This window comes from Strix uralensis, chromosome 1, assembly GCF_047716275.1.
Source record: "Strix uralensis isolate ZFMK-TIS-50842 chromosome 1, bStrUra1, whole genome shotgun sequence".
Lineage (NCBI taxonomy): Eukaryota > Metazoa > Chordata > Aves > Strigiformes > Strigidae > Strix > Strix uralensis.
The window spans coordinates 41466789-41488349 of NC_133972.1; the positions used below are offsets into that span (position 1 = coordinate 41466789).

General features: G+C 36.6%; 1 protein-coding gene across 1 annotated transcript in view; it reads right to left on the bottom strand.

Annotated features, from left to right (window-relative positions):
- Positions 1-391: 391 nt before the first annotated feature.
- The window catches only part of PHF14 (PHD finger protein 14), a 173149-nt gene continuing 151979 nt past the window's right edge, over positions 392-21561 (bottom strand). Inside the window, 1 exon segment of the mRNA XM_074863630.1 lies at positions 392-573. Within this exon segment, the coding sequence (XP_074719731.1) occupies positions 499-573 (75 nt within the window). The 3' untranslated portion in view covers positions 392-498.

Here is a 21561-nt window from a genome sequence, read left to right on the forward strand (position 1 = left end):
ATACTGTACATGCCAAAAAATCCTTGCCTCCACCCGGTCCTCAGCAACATTTATTTTAATCACTGATCAGAAGAAATTTCAGAACTCATTTAGTAGAACACATTTATCTAACTTTTAAGAATCAAAGCTCTTGCTCAGAAATACTAAAATATCTATGAGTTATAACTATCCTTTAAGGATAACATTGCTTTGTAGAGTAAAAAAAAAAAAAAAATTGACCTGTTTGGTTAGTAAATGCTATTAGTGATGAAAAACCCATCAGCTTTCTGTACCGTGTTCAAAAAGCTTTTAGAATTTCATTGGTATGGTGCTCAGTTCTGATAATTCAGCTTTTAATGCAATCAAGAATATCACCAGGAGCTACTTAATTAATTCCCCAGTGCAGCATGAATTTAATTTTCAATGACTTTATTGAGAACTTTTTTTGTTAATTTTACAATGAGAAACTATAATCACTGTTACACAACTTGCAAATATTTCAAACAAGACAGCGATCTCCTATTTTTTTGATTTTTTCTGTTCCAGATTCAGCTCCTGAGATGGATTTTCTGCCTCAGCTTCATTTTCATCTTCCTGTAAAAGAAAATGAAAACCTGAACATTAATCAACTCATTGAAGAAGTACACTTTTTGTACTTAGGCATATGTATAGAATTCTGTGCAGAGTTTTGCCATCCTTTGCCTGACCAATAAGCACCAAAATAAGCAAAAAATGTCATTTATTCAAGCATTTGTTTTTGCTCAAGAGGTGAAATAGAAATTATAATAACTTTAAACAAGCGTAATCACCTACATTTATAGTATAAGAATAATTTAATGAGTAAGTATTCACTGACCAATTTACTGGATGGTTACATAAAGAAATTACTAAACCATACATGGATTACAAAATATTCAAACATCTGCAGCAGATAGTATTATACACCTTTCCTTTGTTCTTGACCAGAGATTTCCACTAAATTACTTTTGAATGCAAGAACTTTCATCATTGCTCTAAAAATTACTTTTGAAAAGCATCTGCCATTGAAAAACGTTTCATTTTTTTGAGACCAGATACGTTTACTTCACTATTTGATAAAAGACAATAAATTTAACTTCAGAGACACTTTATGTGCTGCAGCATCGTATTTTTGTCCCATCTAGCATATTTTCTTGACAGGTCTGCCAATTTTCCAATTACTTGTACCACCATATGTTATCTGAAGATCAGTCAGGTCTAAAATAGGAAACATGAGCATGTCAGGCAGCAGCATGCTTACAATATTCTACAGCTTCAGCTCCAAGAGTAGGTCTCATAATTCACTACAGGTTCCTTTGGATCTCACTGAAAAAATGAAGTGACATCATAATGCCTGTTTCCATAGGAATGGATACTATTTTGTGTCCAGTACAAAATCGTGACCTCCAAAGTATAAATTATGGAAGATTGAGAAAATGGTTTCATAAGGCAACTTGCAACCCATCGTATCATGAACAGTCCTTATCACCCATTCAAAGTATGGCCTGCATTTTAATTCAATATACAGATAATTTTCCTCATTCCAAAACCACAAGGAATAAGAAATGAATAGACATTTGGGAATGAAGAAGCATCCTGGCGGCTGTAACAGCACTCATCCCAAGTCAACAGTTGAGAGAAAGGAAATGTCAGGGACACTAGGTGGGACCCAGGAACCCAGGGTGCAGCTTCCTGCTTTAAAACAGCACCTTCATTCTTCTAGGAAAATAACTTTATCTTTTTGCATCCTAGACCTCCTTTCATCATAAAAGGGTGTTTTGTAAGGATAATTATAACAAAGATTTAGAGGTATAAAATATATAGGAAGATCACATGGGCAGCACAAAATAGAAGAGCAATGGAAACATCTCATTTAAAAAATATGGTCTCGTATTATGTTACACAACACTAAAATAAAATGGAAAAGCTAGTTGTTCTATTAAAGAAACATACACTCCATTTTGCTTCTAAATCCTCCCCGCTTCTGGAGATAGGATAGGCACTGGGAAATATTTACATGACTGACCACTAAAGGCTAAAAGCTTTTACCCTTATCTTTCTGGACTGTCATCTCTTCAATTACCTTTAAAACATGTAGTGAGCCTTGTTGCTCCTTTAGTTCAGGTGAGGAAACATGGTGCATGTGTGTGAAAACAGATCGTTGATTTGTTGAAATTACAAGTGTAGCATATTTTCAAGAGAGTGTAATATATAGTACACACACTAAGGTCAAACTTCTAAAGAAAATAAAGGCAAGGCAGAACAGGAAATGACACAAGAGCAGTGTGTAACTAAGATTAGATGTACTGCTTACAGGTGACAATGAATATCTCTGAATAAAAAAGCCGCCCACAGAAACTTTTGGCTGCTATAGAAAACCATCCAGGTTCTTTCATGAAGGACCTGTTAACAAAAGAACAGCAAATCTGCATATTTCTGAAGGTCCTTACCTGCAGAAGTTGTTTTCCTACTGACCTCAATGCCAACTAATCCACCTCCCTAGCACACAGCCTGCCATTATTAGAATGTCCTGACTTGTACTCCCTCATACAGGTAATATAAACCCTACACAATCATTCTTTTCCCAGCACACTTGACATTGCTTAGGGCTTCCTCTCCTAATAGAGGGAGCATGCAGAAATTTCAGAGACTACAGGGTCATACCTTCACTGAGGACTACAAGAGGGTGAAGAGATATTAGGCTCAATACTGAACATCAGCTTCCTGAGTCTATTTTTTGTGGACAGAAAGGTTTTATCCAGTGAAAGAGGTTTTGTAACAGAATATTCTGGCTTTGTGTAGACTTGAAATGTTGTAATTCTGTGCTCTGTAAGGTCATGCTTGCTCTCTGGCAGATTTCCTAGGTTACAGCAGCAGCTGCAGTGATCAGTGTTTTCTGAGATGCAGAAATGATGGCTGAGTGGCTATGGCAAGTCCAGGATTTGTTCTGTGTGAATACTCAAGATGGAAGCATCCGCCTTGGGATATTTTGCAGTACCAATACTCTTTCATTTGTTCATCTACTGTTGCTTCAACCAGATAAAACATATTCAAACAGGTTAAATCTACCAGTAGAGTATAAATTGGACTTATGTGGGCACATTCCTACACACAAGTCATCCAGGTTCCTGACTGATATTTTGTTATTTTTTGTTATTTTAATATTTTTATGCACAAAAGCTTTCTGTATAGTACTATATTAAACCATGCTCCACACAGGACATCTTAATTTTGTAGAGGCACTTTTGCTCTATCTCTGTTTTTCAACAACATTTTTAAGCAGAAATCTAAGTTTAGTATCTCTGAACATGGGTGACTGCTGTGCAAAACACAGAGTAATGATGGTTGAACTTTCACGTAGTATGAATTATCAAGGGCAGAAAACTTTTTCTTTGTCAGATATGTCTTCAGCCAGATCAGTTCCTAGACCTGTGCACTGCCACATGAACAACAGTGCCAGCACAAAAGAGATGGCAGAAATGATTAGCAGGGAACACTGGAAAGTATGAACCACCAGTTCTGGCACTCATGCAGCTTTCTGCCAGAAAAGAAGTGACAGCAGTGGCCTGAGAATGGCAAACTTACTAATGACTGAAAATTATCAGAAAATTTTGAGATGTCAACTCCAGTAAATAATAATTGCAATATCACTGCCAGTATACTTGGGAAAGATTTGAACTGGCAATTTAGAGCACACATATTACCCATACTCCAAGATGCGAAGACTCACTATTATTTCAGTTTGCTGACAAGGCAAAATTTCTATGAAATGTTTTATCTTTTTTTTTAATAGCCCAAGACACATCCCAATGATTGCACATAGAATATTGAACTGGTTGGAGTTTCTATTGTCATTAATAATGTTTGAATTTTCAGCTAAATAGCGTATACAGCCTAATTATCAAGGAATTATGCCAAACAGACTGCAGATTAAACATATTTAATATATTTGTTTTACTAATTACCACCTATCGTTATCATCATTATAATGTTTTTAATTCTGACACACAGCAAAGGAAAACCTTTTATTTTCATGTTACCTGTTAAAAAACAGTGATGATGACCGTGTGTAAAGTTGCTATTACCAGTGGCTACACAGAAGATGAAATACTGAATTCCAGTCTCTGTTTCACAGAAATTCAGTTGACATTATTTCTATTAATGTCTCACATCTCTATTTTATGTTATTATTTATTTTGCTTCCAGTCACCTATGACTCCACCATCTAGTGTTTTCTGTACTAAAAATCCTGTAACAGAGAACAGCCATTTTGGTGTTAATATCTTCAACAATCAAAGTAGTTTTTGCTAACAGATGTAACAAATCAAACATCTCTCAGTAACTTTTCTGACTACAGACAACCATAGACTTGAATATTATATGGTGAATTTTGAACATGCTCACCTACAAGATGCCTCAGCACAGATCTGGTGACTTGTAAGAGTAGCAAAGGGAAGAGAATCCCTCAAGACTGTATTACTGTTCTTACTGAAAGAGTGCATTTAACAGCCCAAATATTACTTTCATGTTGAAATGAATGAAATTTATTTATCTGGAATTGCCATTCTTTCAGATTTACAAAACTAACAGTGATAAAGAAAAGTACAAAGGACATTAGAAAGTGCTGTTAAACCCAACACACTGAAATGAAATGTCAGCTCAGGAGCTCTTTAAGCCACTGATGACACTGATGATTTCGGGTTGACATAGCGCTTAGGGATATGGTGTAGTTGAGAACTGTCAATGTTAGGTTAAGGGTTGAACGAGGTCATCTTCAAGGTCTTTTCCAACCTAGATGATTCTGTGATTCTGTGACTGGACACCTCATTGGTGTCCTGGTGACACTGATGGACCTTCCACCTCTGCTTTTCTCACACATCCTTTCCCCAAGCATCCCACCTTTTCCCTGATGGAAACAAGGTATTGGATTAAAGGGTCCTTTGGATGCTCTATGGATGTCTTCAAATGTCCTAAGGTCTCAGTCTGGTCTCAGTTTTAAATTCTTGATCCTACAATCTGCTACCTAAAGAAGTCTTGTGAATTATTATTAAAGTATTGAGCATTCAATAGCTTTACTGAACTTAATGGGAATACTTCACAGAATCACAGAATTGTCTAGGTTGGAAAAGACCTTGAAGATCATCCAGTCCAACCATCAACCCAACATTAACAGTTCCCATCTACACCATATCCCTCAGCGCTAAGTCGACCCTACTCTTAAACACCTCCAGGGATGGGGACTCCACCACCTCCCTGGGCAGCCCATTCCAATGCCTAACAACCCGTTCTGGAAATAAATGCTTCCTAATATCTAGTCTAAACCTTCCCTGGTGCAACTTGAGGTCATTACCTCTTGTTCTATCGCTTATTACTTGGTTAAAGAGGTTCATCCCCAGCTTTCTGCAACCTCCCTTCAGGTAGTTATAGAGGGTGATGAGGTCTCCCCTCAGACTCCTCTTCTCCACACTAAACAACCCCAGTTCCCTCAGCCGCTCCTCGTACGACATGTGCTCCAGACCCTTCACCAGCTTTGTTGCCCTTCTTTGGACACGCTTGAGTAATTCAATGTCCTTTTTGTAGTGAGGAACCAAAACTGAACACAGGAATCGAGGTGCGGCCTCTCACCAGTGCCCAGTACAGGGGTAAGATCACTTCCCTGTCCCTGCTGGCCACGCTATTTCTGATACAAGCCAGGATACCATTGGCCTTCTTGGCCACCTGGGCACACTGCTGGCTCATGTTCAGCCGGCTGTCAATCAACACCCCCAGGTCCCTCTCTGACTGGCAGCTCTCCAGCCACGCCTCCCCAAGCCTGTAGCGCTGCTGGGGGTTGTTGTGGCCGAAGTGCAGCACCCGGCATTTGGCCTTATTGAAACTCCTACAGTTGGCCTTAGCCCATCGCTCCAGCCTGTCCAGATCCCTCTGCAGAGCCTCCCTACCCTCGAGCAGATCAACACTCCCACCCAACTTGGTGTCATCTGCAAACTTACTGAGGGTGCACTCGAACCCCTCATCTAGATCATCAATAAAGATGTTAAACAGGAGTGGCCCCAAAACCAAGCCCTGGGGGACACCACTCGTGACTGGCCGCCAACTGGATTTAACTCTGTTCACCACAACTCTTTGGGCCTGGCCATCCAGCCAGCTTTTTACCCAGCGAAGCGTGTGCCCATCCAAGCCGTGAGCAGCTGAGATATCTTTAGGTGCCAAAAACTAAAGGTAAGAAGCTCACTTTTAAGATCCTATGTCTGAAAATTTTGATCTGACAGTTGAAGAAGACTGTCATATAACTTCATCCCCTTTGAAAACATGTTCAAGGTCAACTACAAATGGTGCTCCAAGCAAAGAATAACAGGTCCCACGGGGAAAGTTAAATTTGCAGTAATTATTCCAGAATATTCCCCTGTAGACAAATTCTGGCATTGGGGAAAAAAAAAAAAAAAAAAAGCCTAGAAATAAGCTTTTGAGTGTCTCTTTCTCTTTTTCCCCCCTCCAAGCAATCTCATTCAATATGTCTGAGAATTTCTTTTTATTCCATTAGTTAATGAAATGAAATCTGGAAGATAACAGTGGATTAGACAATTCTTAACTCTACAGGGAATCTGACACTAATTCTGTATGTCGAACAGATCACACCTCAATTAACTGTGCTAGAAATTCACAGATTTGTGCATTACACCACACCTGTAATTTCTAAAGTTGCATTGCAAAGGTACACTTAATAAAATAAACTTGCTTTTTTGTGCTTTGCAAACTGTAACCCTTATTCTAAACTTAATAAATAGCTTTATATTACAACATGATGTAAATGAACATCTGAATAATAAAAAAGTATGCAAACCACAAATATATCCTACTACATGAGGAATGACTAAAGGGTTCTCTATGCTATCACATAATCTAGAAATATCAGCTCAAAAGCACTCAGGACCAAATTCAGATACTATTACTTTTCATAGTATCTTAACCCAAAAGAGCTCTAATATGACTAATATACTAAGCTACGGTGAAGGTGTCCAACTGTTATTTCTTCTCCTGCCTCACAGATTCTAGCTAGCAAAACGCCATTTGCAAGTAGGTAAAAATACTTTTAACACTCTTCAAACACATATCAGGAAAAAGGGACTTTAGAAACTATGAGAGGTTTTTTTTGTGTATGTTAAAGTCTAGCTTTCCAATGTCATAGGCCAAATTTGGAGGAGAATGAGTTTCAGGCAAAAATTGGTTGTTAAATCAATCTCTCTGTTAAATCGGCAAAAGGTGAGCATTCGGCACCTAAATTCAAAAGTTATTTTTCTTTCAAAGTCTATGCTGTCTTCTTCAAATGTATTCCTGACAACCCTTATAATGAAGAGTGGTGCAAAAATACAGAGTACAACTGGAACAGTTCTTTACCAATGGATATTAGAAGCAAATATAAATTTCTTGTGATAGATGACAGTTTTCTGTCACTGTAGCTCTGCAGTGATAAGGCAGCTGTTTGTTTCCCAAGAAAAGGAGACCCTTGCTACATGGATCATTTTCATAGTGACAGCCTTGACAAGTTTGACATTTGCTTCATGAAGTATTCTGAAGCAGCCATCAAGAAAATGCCCCCTCTGGGACCACTGGCAAGCTGACAGTCGTAACTTTTAATGCTCATCTGCATTAATTCTTACTGTCAAAGCCCACCAAATTCCTACAACGAAATCTCTGCTGATCTGGTACATTAAAAAATGGAGGCTATGAATGAACTAACATTATAATGTAAGTAAACATGACATCAATTAACTGGAAGCAGCTTTCCACCCCATTTTGTTCAGTAAAAAGAGCAATGTTTAACTGTTGATATCCTTCACCGATGCAGTACGCGGGAGAGTGCTCTAGGTGGCAATGCAAGACTAGGAGAATTATTTTTATACTAAAGCTCTTAAGAAGCTACAAGCAGCTGCATGTTTATCACAAACACTTTCCTTTAACTTGCAATGGTACAAGAACTTTAAGTCTTTTTGAAATGTTTGTCAGTGTTCTGTATTTTCTATTTCCTTGTTTCTAATTCTGATTATAGAGATAAACGTACCATTGCAAGAACCCTTACAGTCAAATTTCATTTAATGCTTAGTACAGAAGTGGAATTTCATGCCAGATTTCAAATCTTCCATCTGTTTCTCTCTTTTTTTAGGAGGCAACCATTCCACTGAGTGGCCCTTTTGGCTGACTGCCACTACAGTTGGGATGCTCTTCAGGGCAGGTGGTGCTTGAAACCCAACCATTGTTTTACAAGTTCATCTGGTTCTCCTTGAAGAAAGTAGAGGAAAATTTCCTCTTGAACAACTTGAGTCTTTAAAAGTTTAGATTTATGAACTTTAGACTGTATCTGTAAATGTTTAGATATCACAAACCTGAAACATCAAATAAGAAATAGATGAAAAGCAACTTTAATGGGATTGTACTGTGCCTGTATGGGACAGGCCTCCTTAATTTCCACTCTGGTCTCAGAGTGCACATTTGCATTAGTTTTCAAGACTTCAAGACTGATGCTGTCCTGATCATTTCTAAGGCAAATTTGTCACTCAGTTATAATACTTACATCTGTGCATATATAAACATACATACGGAAACCACAGTAGCATTTTCTACTTATGTGGCAATATAATAATTATTTTTATGAATTATAAATTAAAATAGAAAGTTACACTTCATATATATTCATAATACTACTACAGAATAATACTCCATAGCCTAGAAATGCATACTCTAATCAAATAAAGATGATTTTAAATATTCATGGTTATGTTTCCACCATATTTACACTATACACTTACTAAATTATAAGAAGCAAAACTTCTTCATGTTTGTATTCTTGATACTAAGAAATAAAATGGCTTCTTTTTACAATAGTTAAACGAGAATATAAGGTGCTCAGGCCAACAATAAGGAATTAATAGCCCTTTTAAATAATTTTATTTCTAAGTACTGGTTAATAAAAAAAAAACAGCTAATTTTTAACTGCTCAGTTGTTAGGCTGTACATGTATCTTGGTAGTTACTAAATGATAGCTGAAGATTTTTTTCATGCTTTAACTGTTTTCATAAGTAAGTTTGGCTATAGACAGTCTTTTATTGAGAGGTCTGAAAATTCTTTGTTTCCAAAATGATTAATAACATTAAATGGAAAAGTAGGCATAACTCAGTTCTAGAAAAATGCTTCTGTAAGCTACAATCAAGACATGCTGCTTACACTCTAAACATCATTGAAGTACAAGTTTTTAATGGCAAAAGATAGCCCTACTGTATGAAAGGAATAAATTTATCTCAGTAACGGAGAAAATCTAGACCCTAATGAAAATGTTTTAGGAAAAATGAGTGCATTGCATGCTTCTGACCAAAATTAATTAGAGTTTTAATGTTTTACATTTCCACCATAATTCTTTAAATGATGCATTTGTTTCATAGTAATAAACACTCGGTTCATTAAGTAAAGTTCAAAATCTGTGTTACTCGCTACATTTAACAACCTTTGGCCCTCTTCTTCAGTATTTCTTGATTCAGGTTTCCAAAGCATTGAATAAGCAATTGAGGAACACAATTAAATTTCATGACTCTGCATATTTAGGATTCTTATTTCATCTAAGACAAAGGGCAAATAACCTAACATTCTATACTGAATTCCAACTTTAGTGAGCCATGATAGATACTGAAATGAACTTACAGGAAATGCTTAATTAAATTACTGTAAAAAACATAACCAAAGTTTTTTCTTTCCTTATGACAAAAGAAAATGCACATTTAATTAGAAAAAGTCTACTGCAGTATTATAAATTTAATAACTTGGGAATTCATGAAAATACTGCTATAATGTGATAGCTAACAATTCAGAAAGCTTTCTTCTTCCTTCTTTTATATTTCTTCAGAACATTTCACCTGAGTACAGCCATGAAATTCTATTCAGGCTCGAGGCATAAAAGATGGATCTTTCAATGGAGTTAATATGATGACACAGGAGTCTGAACAACATGGAAAAGGCCTTTATTTTAGTCACCTATTTTTCAAAATGTGATATAAGTAAATGCTGTAAAAAATGGCTTTATATTTGTTGCAATACTGAATGCCTGTATTTAGTCACAATCCATGAAGTTGCAAACAAAACTGATAGAAATAGACGAAGCTGTAGAAGTAGATGGAGGATAGACTATGACAGCAAACAGAACCTGTGCTACTGATGAAGAAATCAGAGATGTAAGAGACTTTGCTTTTTAAAAAAACCCACAAGTTCTTTCAGTAGGTCCCCCAAAACACATACTGACATTTAAATTCAGAATCCAACAAATATAACTAGACAGATGTTTCAATGATTTCAACATCCATCTAATAAAATCCCCAAAAGAACATTCTAGGCTAGGACCAGATCCACATCTTCATGCTAACAACCCAGGTACAATCCCTCATGGAAGACTTACACCTTCGCTACTGATATCATTCATTTAATCTAAATTAACATTAGCACTGCAGACCTACCCAGAAGTCAAAATCATTCCTTTACAAGCTATATAAACATACTTTTAATTTGACAATATAGCCCAAACATTTAGCTATGGACCTGAAATCAAACAAGACAAGAAATCTCTGTCTTTAGAACTTGGAACTCAGTTGATTTGATGGCAAAGGAAGGCTTGTAGATTTGTTTGGTTTTATATTTTGCCTTTATTTCTGTATTTGAAGATAGCACTTACTGTTCTGATCCTGCAATGATGCCTGAACAGTCCTGTTCATACAACAGATCAAATCAGCTGTATTTGAATCATCAAGGGTGTATTGGTAATAAACACAGTCAATTTTGAGTCAAAATTGTAACATTTAATATACCAAGGTTTAAACAGTTTCAAGCTGATCAGTTTCTAAATTAAAAAATGAATGTATTAGCTTTAACAGTAGAATGAATTCTCTTCAACTTCCACTCATCTTTGCATTTCCAAGTAAGATTCTAAAGCCAAATGTTATTTAATTCAGTGGGTATACTGAGGGATGTTTTGGTAATTTGTCATGATAGCAATGTTGCTTTACTGTAATTTTTTGAAGTCAGAATCTGATGAAACTCTTTCAACTGGAAATAATGCAATGTCCAACCATTTAAGCTAGTACTATCATCAAAAGGAACTTTACAAAAACCTGCCCTATAAAAGCAGCATCTGCCTCTAAACACAATCTGATATCCTTCCAAAACTTTTTCTCTAACAATATTTATATACTTCGTTAAAAAAAGAAAAACGTAGTTGCCTTTCAGAAACTTAGAATCAAATTGACAGACCTCACCTTGGTGCCGGTAGTCACCACAAATAGGGTTCCGTACAGGTTCATGGTGCATTTCCTTCTAAAAAATTTAGAAGTTACTGTTTCACTCTACTACATCAAAGTCATCTTTTGGTTTGTCAACAGCTTGCTTCCCATCTCTGTCTGCCCTCCAACAAACCACACATAGCTTTGTTAGAAGAGTGGGAGAAAAAATACTTTGATGTGATTCAATTACTAAAAGGCTGTATTCTAAAAGATTCCCAAAGCTAGGGAAATTTGGTTATAACTAATTAGTGTTTTGCATATTTATGGTAGAAGAGCTCATTACAGAACTCACATTATAAATCATTATTTATCTACTTTTTCCTGAAAACACTGAGGCCACTTAATATATTTCATTGAAACTCCTTTTGAAGCTCACTAAACTCCATTCCTCAGAAGACTACTCACTCAGGTTTTTTGTCTCCCTTTACATTATATCACAGAGTTTCCAAGACATAATATTCTTCACAACCATTAAGGGCCACAATTTGCAAACACGTATACATGCATCGTTACATTCAACTCATCTGATCACTGACCTGAACAGTACTATTTACTGGGATTATGTATGAAATACAGTAGAACAAGGCTTCTCTGGAATAGAATACTGGAATTAAACAGGCCTTGGATCAAGCATGGCAATTAAATTATGGGTAATTAAGAGGAAGTTGAGCCTATTTTCAGAGGGCTATTTTTTCCTGAAATCCGAGTGCTGCCAAACAGCTGCCTCTAGAGCTTCTGCCCAGCACCTTAAGTAGGGTCAGCAATAGCCCCGCAGCAATGTTCAGTAGTTGCTGCTCTCTGCTCCTGTACAACAACTGCTCTCGTAACTGTCAGTGTTACCTAACAATATCAAGCAAAGGCTTACATATTCATTCATTTTACTTAGTTGCAATCTATTTGTCTGGCTTTATTCATTGGCTTTTCTCTTTCTGCACATACAGGAGCTTGAGGAATTGGATATCACGATTCTAAGAGTTAACAGCCAGTAACGATTTAATTATTTTCTGTTTATTACATATGTCTCCTTTAATCACAAAACAGAGCAGGGAGTAAAAAAAAAAACGTTATGTAGAAAAAACAAGCTCATGTTCTCCTGTGGCAAATACTACCTAGTATTTGATACAACTCATTTTGCCTGCTTCCTCTCATCTAGCTGTACCTTTCAGGAGGTAAGTTCTCAAAAAAGCAAAACCTGAAAAATTTTGTTAGCTGTTGCTTCCCCTGTCCATTCAAAACCCCCAACATGATGCCTTTTTAACACCTAGATATAGAAAGGTCTCTAGCTCCTTTGAAGATTTTGCTGTTCAATTTGATAAATGGCAATATATCAATATAATATTTATTTAACTGTACTACTACTCAATAATCTGAATCTTGGCCAAGTCATATCATGACACATCCTGTACAAACACATCTGGAGAGTCTGATCTTGCAGAGTCTAAAATAATTTATGAAAAAAAATGACAAGAGGACAAGAAGTAAAACATCATAAAAGCTAAGTGGGTCAGGATAATGGGCATGTATCTCAATCACATTTTTGTGCCACGTGTAGCTAATAAATGAAGAATGATAAAAAACTGATTATCACCAAAATGTATATAAAACTATTTCATATAGAAATATTTTATATTTCTTTATAAAACAAATATACTGACTACACAGGACAAACATAAAAAATCAGACAGTTATTGTAGATATTTTATCAAAACAGTACTGGGCCTTGAGGAATCAGTCTCTAGAGGTGTGCTTCTGTGGGTGACACAGAGTTGAGGTCAAGGTAAGAACTCCCTATACGAAGCATGGTGTGTGGAGAAAGCTGAGAAAACCTCTGGATAATGAGCTGGAAAATGTCACTGGAGAAGAGGAAGAAATGGAGGAGTGGTACATAATAGGATTTATAATCTAGAGGAGGGTCACTAATAGAAGCCAGGATAAAGCTAGTGCATGTGTCCATAGTAAAGCAAGGTCTGAGACTCAGATGAGGAATTTCTCAGGTCAAATCTCTGACATTTGTCCCCCTACTATAATACATATTGGGCCTGGGGGGTGTGGAAATTGAACTTGCTGCTACATTAAAGAACTTATCCGTAAAATGTGAATAATAATACTTTCAGTGTCAGGATGGAGCTCTATGCATGAAAAGATTTATATATGTGTTAAGTGCTGTCATTGTTATTACATTCAGAAAGTACAGAAGGCTTCAAAAGCCTTAACTTTTCTAGTGCAGAACAACACCTGTTCCTTCTGAAACCAGCAAAGACAACATAAAACGAGTTCAGTTATTGCAAGAAATTGTCTGGTTTTAAATTCTGATGCATATTTTTTGTCTCTAGGAAAAGTAAACAACCATTAATAGTAGGAATTTTATGATACACGATATGGTATAATATGCAGCAAGCTATAAAGCATATGAAAAACAGTTCTACTTCACATAAACTTGTTTTTTATCAGGAAATTATTTAATTGGAAAGATGCTTTGAGAGCAATCAGAAGGCAATGCATAAAAAAGGTGTCTGGTTTGGAATGATGAAAAGAGAATGGAGTCAATTTTTAAAACATAATGAAATAAGGAAGTAACTACCAAGTCAGCACTAGTACATCAGCCAGCAGGGTCAAATGAAATTGATGTGTCTATTCCTCTTTTTCAGAAGGACAAGTACCTGCTCTCCAAGGAAGACCACATCCTAATAGCATTTAAGTGGTAGTCAATATCCTCTCTGTGAAAGCTGCAGTGGTCAGCTTGAGTTAGATCACTTTTTTCCATGTGAATATACTTTCATATTTAGGCTGTCTTGCATCATGTGATGATAATTGTTAAGGTTGTGGTCCAGAATTACATCTTTGGGTGCACAGTCTTTCAGATATTTTGTTTCTGATTTTAGATTTTTAAAATGTATCATTTATGTCCTGTCTTGTGCTTACAATTCAAACCTTCCTGTTTACTCAATGGACAGTGGAAGTTTCACACACAACATTCCCTTCATCCAAGAACAGCAATAATTCATTTGCCCTGGCAACACAACATTTTCAGATATAGTGAGCACTGTCTCTCTATATAACCAATTTGTCCTCTTGAAAATCTTTATTTCCTTGAGAAAGATAAAAGGCAGAATTTTCTTTTGTATATTTAAAACTTTAAATACAGCTATTGGTATTGCCCAACAGGTTAAAATACTTGCTCTGAACAGAGCTGCCACTAATACAGTATTTACATTTACAAAGTGATTTCTGCATGAATGGGATTGTTCCAGGCTGAAAACAACATTTTTAATACCGTAAACAAACAAGAGATGAATGCACAAAATGAACTGTTTAACAGGGGTTTATGTACCCCCTGTGCATTGTATTTGGAAATGAAGTCCTTAAACTCAGAGGCGGCAGGATTCTCCATGGATTAGAAGAGAGACCCGCAGCCCTTTCAGAAGCATCCTTTTATACAAAATTTGGCACTAACACTCTGCTTGCTTCAGCAAATGACTTCACGCTTTGTCCTTTTAATCCAATTTCCACCTTAATATAGACTAAAGTGTAGTGAAAATACTGAAAGAGGATGCCTGGAAATGAATTGCGTTAGAAATCTAATCCAGGCGGTAATCCAATCCCACACAGTCAGCTCCTCATTAACTGAGAAGTTTAACCCACAGATAGCTTCATACAAACCAGCATTCAGAACTAGCTACGACTGGATATAATTATCACACATCAAGACATGACTCAACAAGGCAGATAAGAGGCTAAGTCTGACAAAAAGAAGAAGAACAGGCACTCTATTGAAAGTCACAATAATTGATTGTAACACTTATCCCAACTTGAATAGCTTGGATTTGTAGGTTATTACAGCATTAGGTACTTTGCTGGTGCAGCCCATAAGTGTGTAAGCTGCCCTATTTAGCAAGAGCTCCCTCATTAGCAGGTATTATCTCCTCTTTTCTATCGGCCAAAGCACCCATGCCTACCTTAAACAGCTGCCCCACAGCAGACAGAAGCCTGTTCAGAAAACCCTTATTCATATTTTACCGCCATGGAAAACAATAATTTCCTAGTCAATGAACATTGCTACTTCTGTTTTTTCTTTCTTAGACTGATTAACCACAGGAAGCAACGTCAACAATGTCCTGAAAATGACAGACACTTGTGGATGCCAGGCAAAGAAAGGACAGAAAACCACTATCACCACTATCACCGTGTCTGCCTTGCAGAAGCTCTGGGTGCATTGATGACTCAAAGACAACACAACATTGCTGCTCATTGCTTGAGGATGGGATGTCAGACTTTCTGTCAGTACAGTGAGATTCACCAGGTATTTAAACCAAAAATAAAACCCCAACAATCTTTAAGCAACTTAAACATGATGAAAACATACCACTAAAATATTCCCATCACAATATTCAGTGCCACATACCTTTTTATCCTAGCCAAACTAGTATCTGTTCATAGAGGTTTCTGTCTTTAACTCATGCCTTGAGTAGGAGCTGGAGAAAGAAAACGGTACCTATCCAAATTAAAAGCAGATTTCAGTAAACTAATGGATTACAGTCCTACAACTCAGAATCTGCAGAAAGCACAAAGCAAGTGAATCGAGTGCTCACTGGCAGCTCACTCTAACAGCCTTCAGCTCTCCGTCAGGGTGGGAAAACACAACAAATATAAGCCAAAGGTAGGTAACTCAAGTCAATTGTGTAGTCTGGGGATCCATGCTAAGTTCTCAGCTGGCTACCGCTGGCAAAAAGGAAATGGTATTTTCTATCATTTGTGAAGCCAACATTTTCTTGAAGTAGTTTCTTTTGCATAACCAAACTTGTCAGTTTTACACACTTCTCCACAGAAACTTAATTGTTCCTTAATAATTTCTGCAATTTCTCACAAGATATAAGGATACAGGATATTTCAAGTTAAGCTGGTAGAAGCACAAAAGTGTGCAGGAAGGAGGCAGAAGACCCAAGAAAATGGAAAACATTTCCTGTCAATATTCCTTCCAAGGTGAGTTGAACTGTACTTTGCCTGCACTGGCTCTCAGTAGTAAGCTAGTATTCTTGCTTAATGAAAAGGATTTGCATTCCTGGCCTATGTAAAAATACAGGCTGTATCTGTGATTGTCTTCTTCCTGTTGTTTCTCTGAGTGATTGAGGTGAGAGCTACGACTATTATGTTGTCTGAACAGTTTCATTAAATGCAACACCGCCCTCCCCTACTTCTTAGGTAAAGTCCCAAATATATTTTTTCATTTTCAAGGTCTTATCCATTAATATGAAGAATAAAAGAGAATTTTCTCCATGCCCATTTGGTTGTTTTGTTTTGAGCTGATAGCTTTAGACAAAAGCAGGTGAAAATAACATGTGTCAAGGCCGTGACACCTTCCTCCCACAAACTATTTCCTTTTGCTGTCTTCTCAAGATGTGTAGAACTTCACCCTTTGGTGGATGTTTCACCATCTTCGGGCTTGTTTCCTTCTAGCTTTGACAGTCTACTTCACAAAATTCTCATCTTTTTAACCAGGAAAGTTCCTGAAAGATCCTTAGGATAATGCTTAAAATCTTCTCAGTATTCTTTCCTTTAGACACAAGCTCTTCTTTCTTTGTTGTTGTTCTCTGTCTACTTCCTTAAAAGACTGTCTTCTCTTGGTAGAAGGATAAGGTAGAAATAACAGTTTACCACTTATGTTCAAGGTAGGGGAGCTAAGGAGATTTTCCTAGAAAGGAAATATCTGGCAGTTGTTTTGCTTTTTTAAAATTCTGAATCATAATTTTTCCTCTAATCTGGCATTTAAAGGAATCCAAGAGGAAAAACTGAAACAGGCGCCAGTCTCTCTGAAAACTTAGAAACATGTGCGGAGACTACAGCAATATATTCCAACCAGAAAACCACCACCTATGGAGCCCATTTTGTAATGGTTGACAGAGGCACGGAATATTTCACTGATAAATGTAACTTTCAACTCATTCATGTCATAAAGACCTTTCAGGCCAGGAGTCCTGTTTTCGGAGAGGTTTATTCTGTTGAGTTCTGACTTTATCCACCTCACCATGAGTGACTGGGAGTCTAAAAATTGGACATTTCAGATGAAAGGATACAATACAGAAATTAATTTTCCAACTGCCTATGTGTTCAGCTTGTTTGCTTGCTTGTTTTAAATGACAGTCCACCTGTCTAGTCCATAGCCAATAACAGCAGTTGCCAGACTTCAGTCCTTATTCTCTCATTTGGGAAGACAACTAGTCCATGACTAAATCAGTAGTCCTTGCTTAGCAGCACCCAGTTACCGCTCATTCCAGTGTTTTATTTTATTTTATTTTATTTTATTTTATTTTATTTTATTTTATTTTAGTTTAGTTTAGTTTAGTTTAGTTTAATTTTATTTTATTTTATATTTTATTTTATTTATTTTATTTTTCTTCTGTACCTGGAAAATTAAGCTTCCAGTCTTTTCACACAAAAGGAATTGTCAAAAACTGAAACATTTTGGTGGGGTTGGGATGGGGTGGAGTGGAGTGGAGAACTCAAGTTGCATGGTACTGGTCTATTTGCTAGTAAACTGTTAGGTCAGCTGTTGCCCCTAAATCCTTTTTGGACACAGTGACAGATTTCTATCATCACCTTCATAAGCCAAATTTTTTAATATTTTAGAACTCCCATCACATTAATATTTCATCACTCTGGAAAAAGATTTAGATTCTAACAGTGATAATAGCAGCCTTTGTCTCAAGTGTTACAGATTTTCTGACGAATAGAGCAGGTTGTGATCACATTGATATCAACTGAGATAATTTTTGTAACTAACTTTTATAGATAAAACCATCCTGCTTTCATCACGCCAGATGCATATTCCCCACCAATCCAAAAATGTTAAATGCATAATTGAATTTCCTTTCCTCAGGGCATATGATTTCATAACCCAGGGCATGAAAGGATAAGAAGAGTCAATTGACTACAAAATGTCATGCCTGTCCAAACATATAAAAGGTCAGATCTCCTCCATAGCTTGTGCATCGTTCTCCAACTTTCTACATTAATGTTTATGAACCAGTGATCTATCAACCCCTGCAAAATTAAGCAGTAGATACTCTGCAGTTAATTTTTTTCATACTCTTTGAGTGGCACACTCAAGCATATGTGGCTGACTTGCTGAAATTTCTAAGCCACACACTTACAGCTAGCTGGAATGTTATTATGAAAAAAGCAGTATGACTTTATTTCTGACCAACAGTAGGTTTCTTTAATGAAGTTTTTTGGTGTTGGAAGATGTGAAGCAAGTTCCTCACAGAGTATTGTGAAGATGTGAATTCTCATGCTAAAATTCAGAAGTCACCACTAGTCAATCAAAGTCTACCAGATTATATAATCCTGGAGCTTGTTGCCTCAGAAGTACTGCTGTATGTTTGAAAAGTATAAAGGAAGTAGCACTCAGCATGCCTGCTCAACCTGCCATGAAGGCATCATACTTGTTCTGCAACATAGGCAGGCTTCTGTGGTTCAGGAAGGGATGAAGACAACCAAGTGCTTCTCACTACTTCCACAAAAAGCTGACTTGTATTGAAATCAATTCACCTAATGTATCTACTTTCTTGAAACAGAAGATACTGAGGCTTTTCCAGAGCGAGAAAAGCCTCTGCTATGTGCAACTATATGTACTGCTAGCCTAACAGTGGTTCTGCCTGATGAACTTGTCCCACAGTATAGCAGAAGGCAGTTCTTTGAAAGATGCGCTGTGAATGCTAAGTTGGTAGCATGCCTCTTCATAGCCAAAAGCCAAACGCAGGTGCCACCCTAACTTAAGTGCCTTATTTCCAACAGATATGACCTCATACTTCAATACTGACATATTCTCACATAGTATCCCTCTTATACTGAAACAGAAATATCTATTTTAAAGGGAAGAACAATGGGCTGTTGTGAACTCTAAGTTCTCAGTGTGCATTTGATTGTATGCAAGCAACTGAAAGCTCTAGATAGTTCTCCAGAAGCAGACCCACAGCGAAACTGCAGGACAAGACCAAATACAAATGGTTGTCTGCTGTCTAGAAAACAACAATCTTTCCAGTATGATGCTTCTTATAAATCAGGTGTAGAATTTATAGATACAAATGTGATCAATGCCACTGTTTCTCTCTAATAAGCAGTGGAACCTATCAGTTAAAGGAGATTCTCATCCTGCCTGTAAACAGCTGTTTGGGTTAAAGTACTGTATTATTTTGAGGCCTCTTGAGGTGGCTGACCAACATTCAGCATACATAAACAGCATAATCTTAAAATATGCCTGAATGAAGTATGACCAAAGTTAATCAATTCACTTCTATGCAGTTTGATACAGAACCGCTCTTAATTTTAACCACTGTGACTCAGATTCATCTTTCTTGCGTTTGAGCTCTCTGAAAGTTAGACAATTTGCTTACACAAGATGCACTCAGTGGACAGTAGAAGGAATTCCCAGAACATAACTCTTCCACATTGATTTTAAGATGGATAGTGCAACAGTTCCTTAATACATATGCTGAAAACATTATGGCAAGCAAATGGAGTCACTCTTAACACTTTGTTTCTACAGCATGCCCATCCAAGAGTAAATTCCACTTTGTCTGTAAATAATCACAGAAGGTAAAGATTCAGAGACTGTAGGAACTGGAAATATTTACGGAAGGAATTAAAATTGAAATTATAAGTTTCTTTCAAGCTACTGATCATGGAGTATTAAAGAAGTTTTATTGCCTTATCATAGTAATTAATTTTTGTTTCACATTAATGACATTCTTATCCTGCCTAAGATGCTAATCCAATTTGACAACAGCAAATACCATAAGATCACTTAGCTTATTCATGTCACTAGTAGGGACAAATGCATAGCTTTACAATAATGACCTTCCTAACATACTAATTGCTTCCAAAATGAAGGACTGCTTCTGTGTTTTTGTCATGGAAAGGAAGAATTCATTCTTATGTTGTCTTTTAATATCTGATTTTTTAAAGAAAACAATTATCAAGTTTATAGGCAGCAATTCTAAACTGAAACATTGGGTATACCTCATAAAAATCATATTTTCATAAGTTTCCTATTAAATACATCAATTTATAAAATCTTCCAGCTTGTTTCAATATCAGTGTGATGTGATACTAATGAGTGATGAAAGTTAAAATTATTGCAGGAAAAAACCTGTTCAAAGTAAAATTCTTATACACATCAGAAACACCGAGACTTCATTTCAGCTTTCTACTTATTTGCAGAAAGCTGTTCCAGCCTGTGACGGACACTTTGGGTCTTTTGTGGATGGGGCAGGCTCCAGAAAAGAAATGTCTCTTCTGACCAAGTGCCTTGGAAAGAGCCCCTCTCAGAAGACGCACGCTCTCCAGCTGCAGCTGGAATTACGGAGCAAGTTGCTGTAAGTGTGGGAGGTGCTGCTGCTGCTGCAGCGCAGGACCTGGGGAAGGAGCACTCACAAAGAAAGCATGAAACAACCACTCACCCTTGAACAGGAAGCACGTACATTTGGTATATGACCCTTTAATGTACTTCAAATCCAATAGTTTTAAAAAATAATAAAGGGACAGCTATGAAATCAGCAAAACAGGTGCAGGGTTTAATCACATACAACTTTTCTCTTGGGCTATTAGTCCATTACAAATAGTAATGACACTTTCCTGCATTTTCTTGTAAAAGAAACTGGAAGCATAGCTGAAAGTGTATAAGATACTGAGCCATAGTATTCGTGTATAAAATGCTTCATTACAAACATATTTTGAATTCTAATTATATTCATATGATCCCAATTACTTTTCTATGTATATATTCAAACATAATTATATACTGTGATATGCACCTCTCCTCAATTATGTTTACAGCTAAGGCTAATTTTAACTAAATTAAGAGTTCATTCAAATTCACACAGTATACACATATTTTGTGGTTTTTTTGCAAACTATATTACCATTGTGCAAAATAGCAAAGTGTTATATATATCTTAAGCTTTCTATAACAATAAAATGTGTACCTTTAGATTGATACTAAATGAGCATCATAATTTGTTGTGTTCTACACAAAATATTTGCAGAATTAGTAAGAAGTTTACTGCAAGCTTGTTTTAACTTTCACTTGACCTTCACTTTTCTTTTTAAAAAAAGGTTTTTGTATTCATACCTACATTCCTGTTGAAGATGGGGTTAAACTTGTCAGAAGCATTTTAATAAAATACTGAAGACCTCCTCTAATTTATGGCAGATATATTTTCAAGAAGGAAAATGCTGATATTATCTTGGTTAT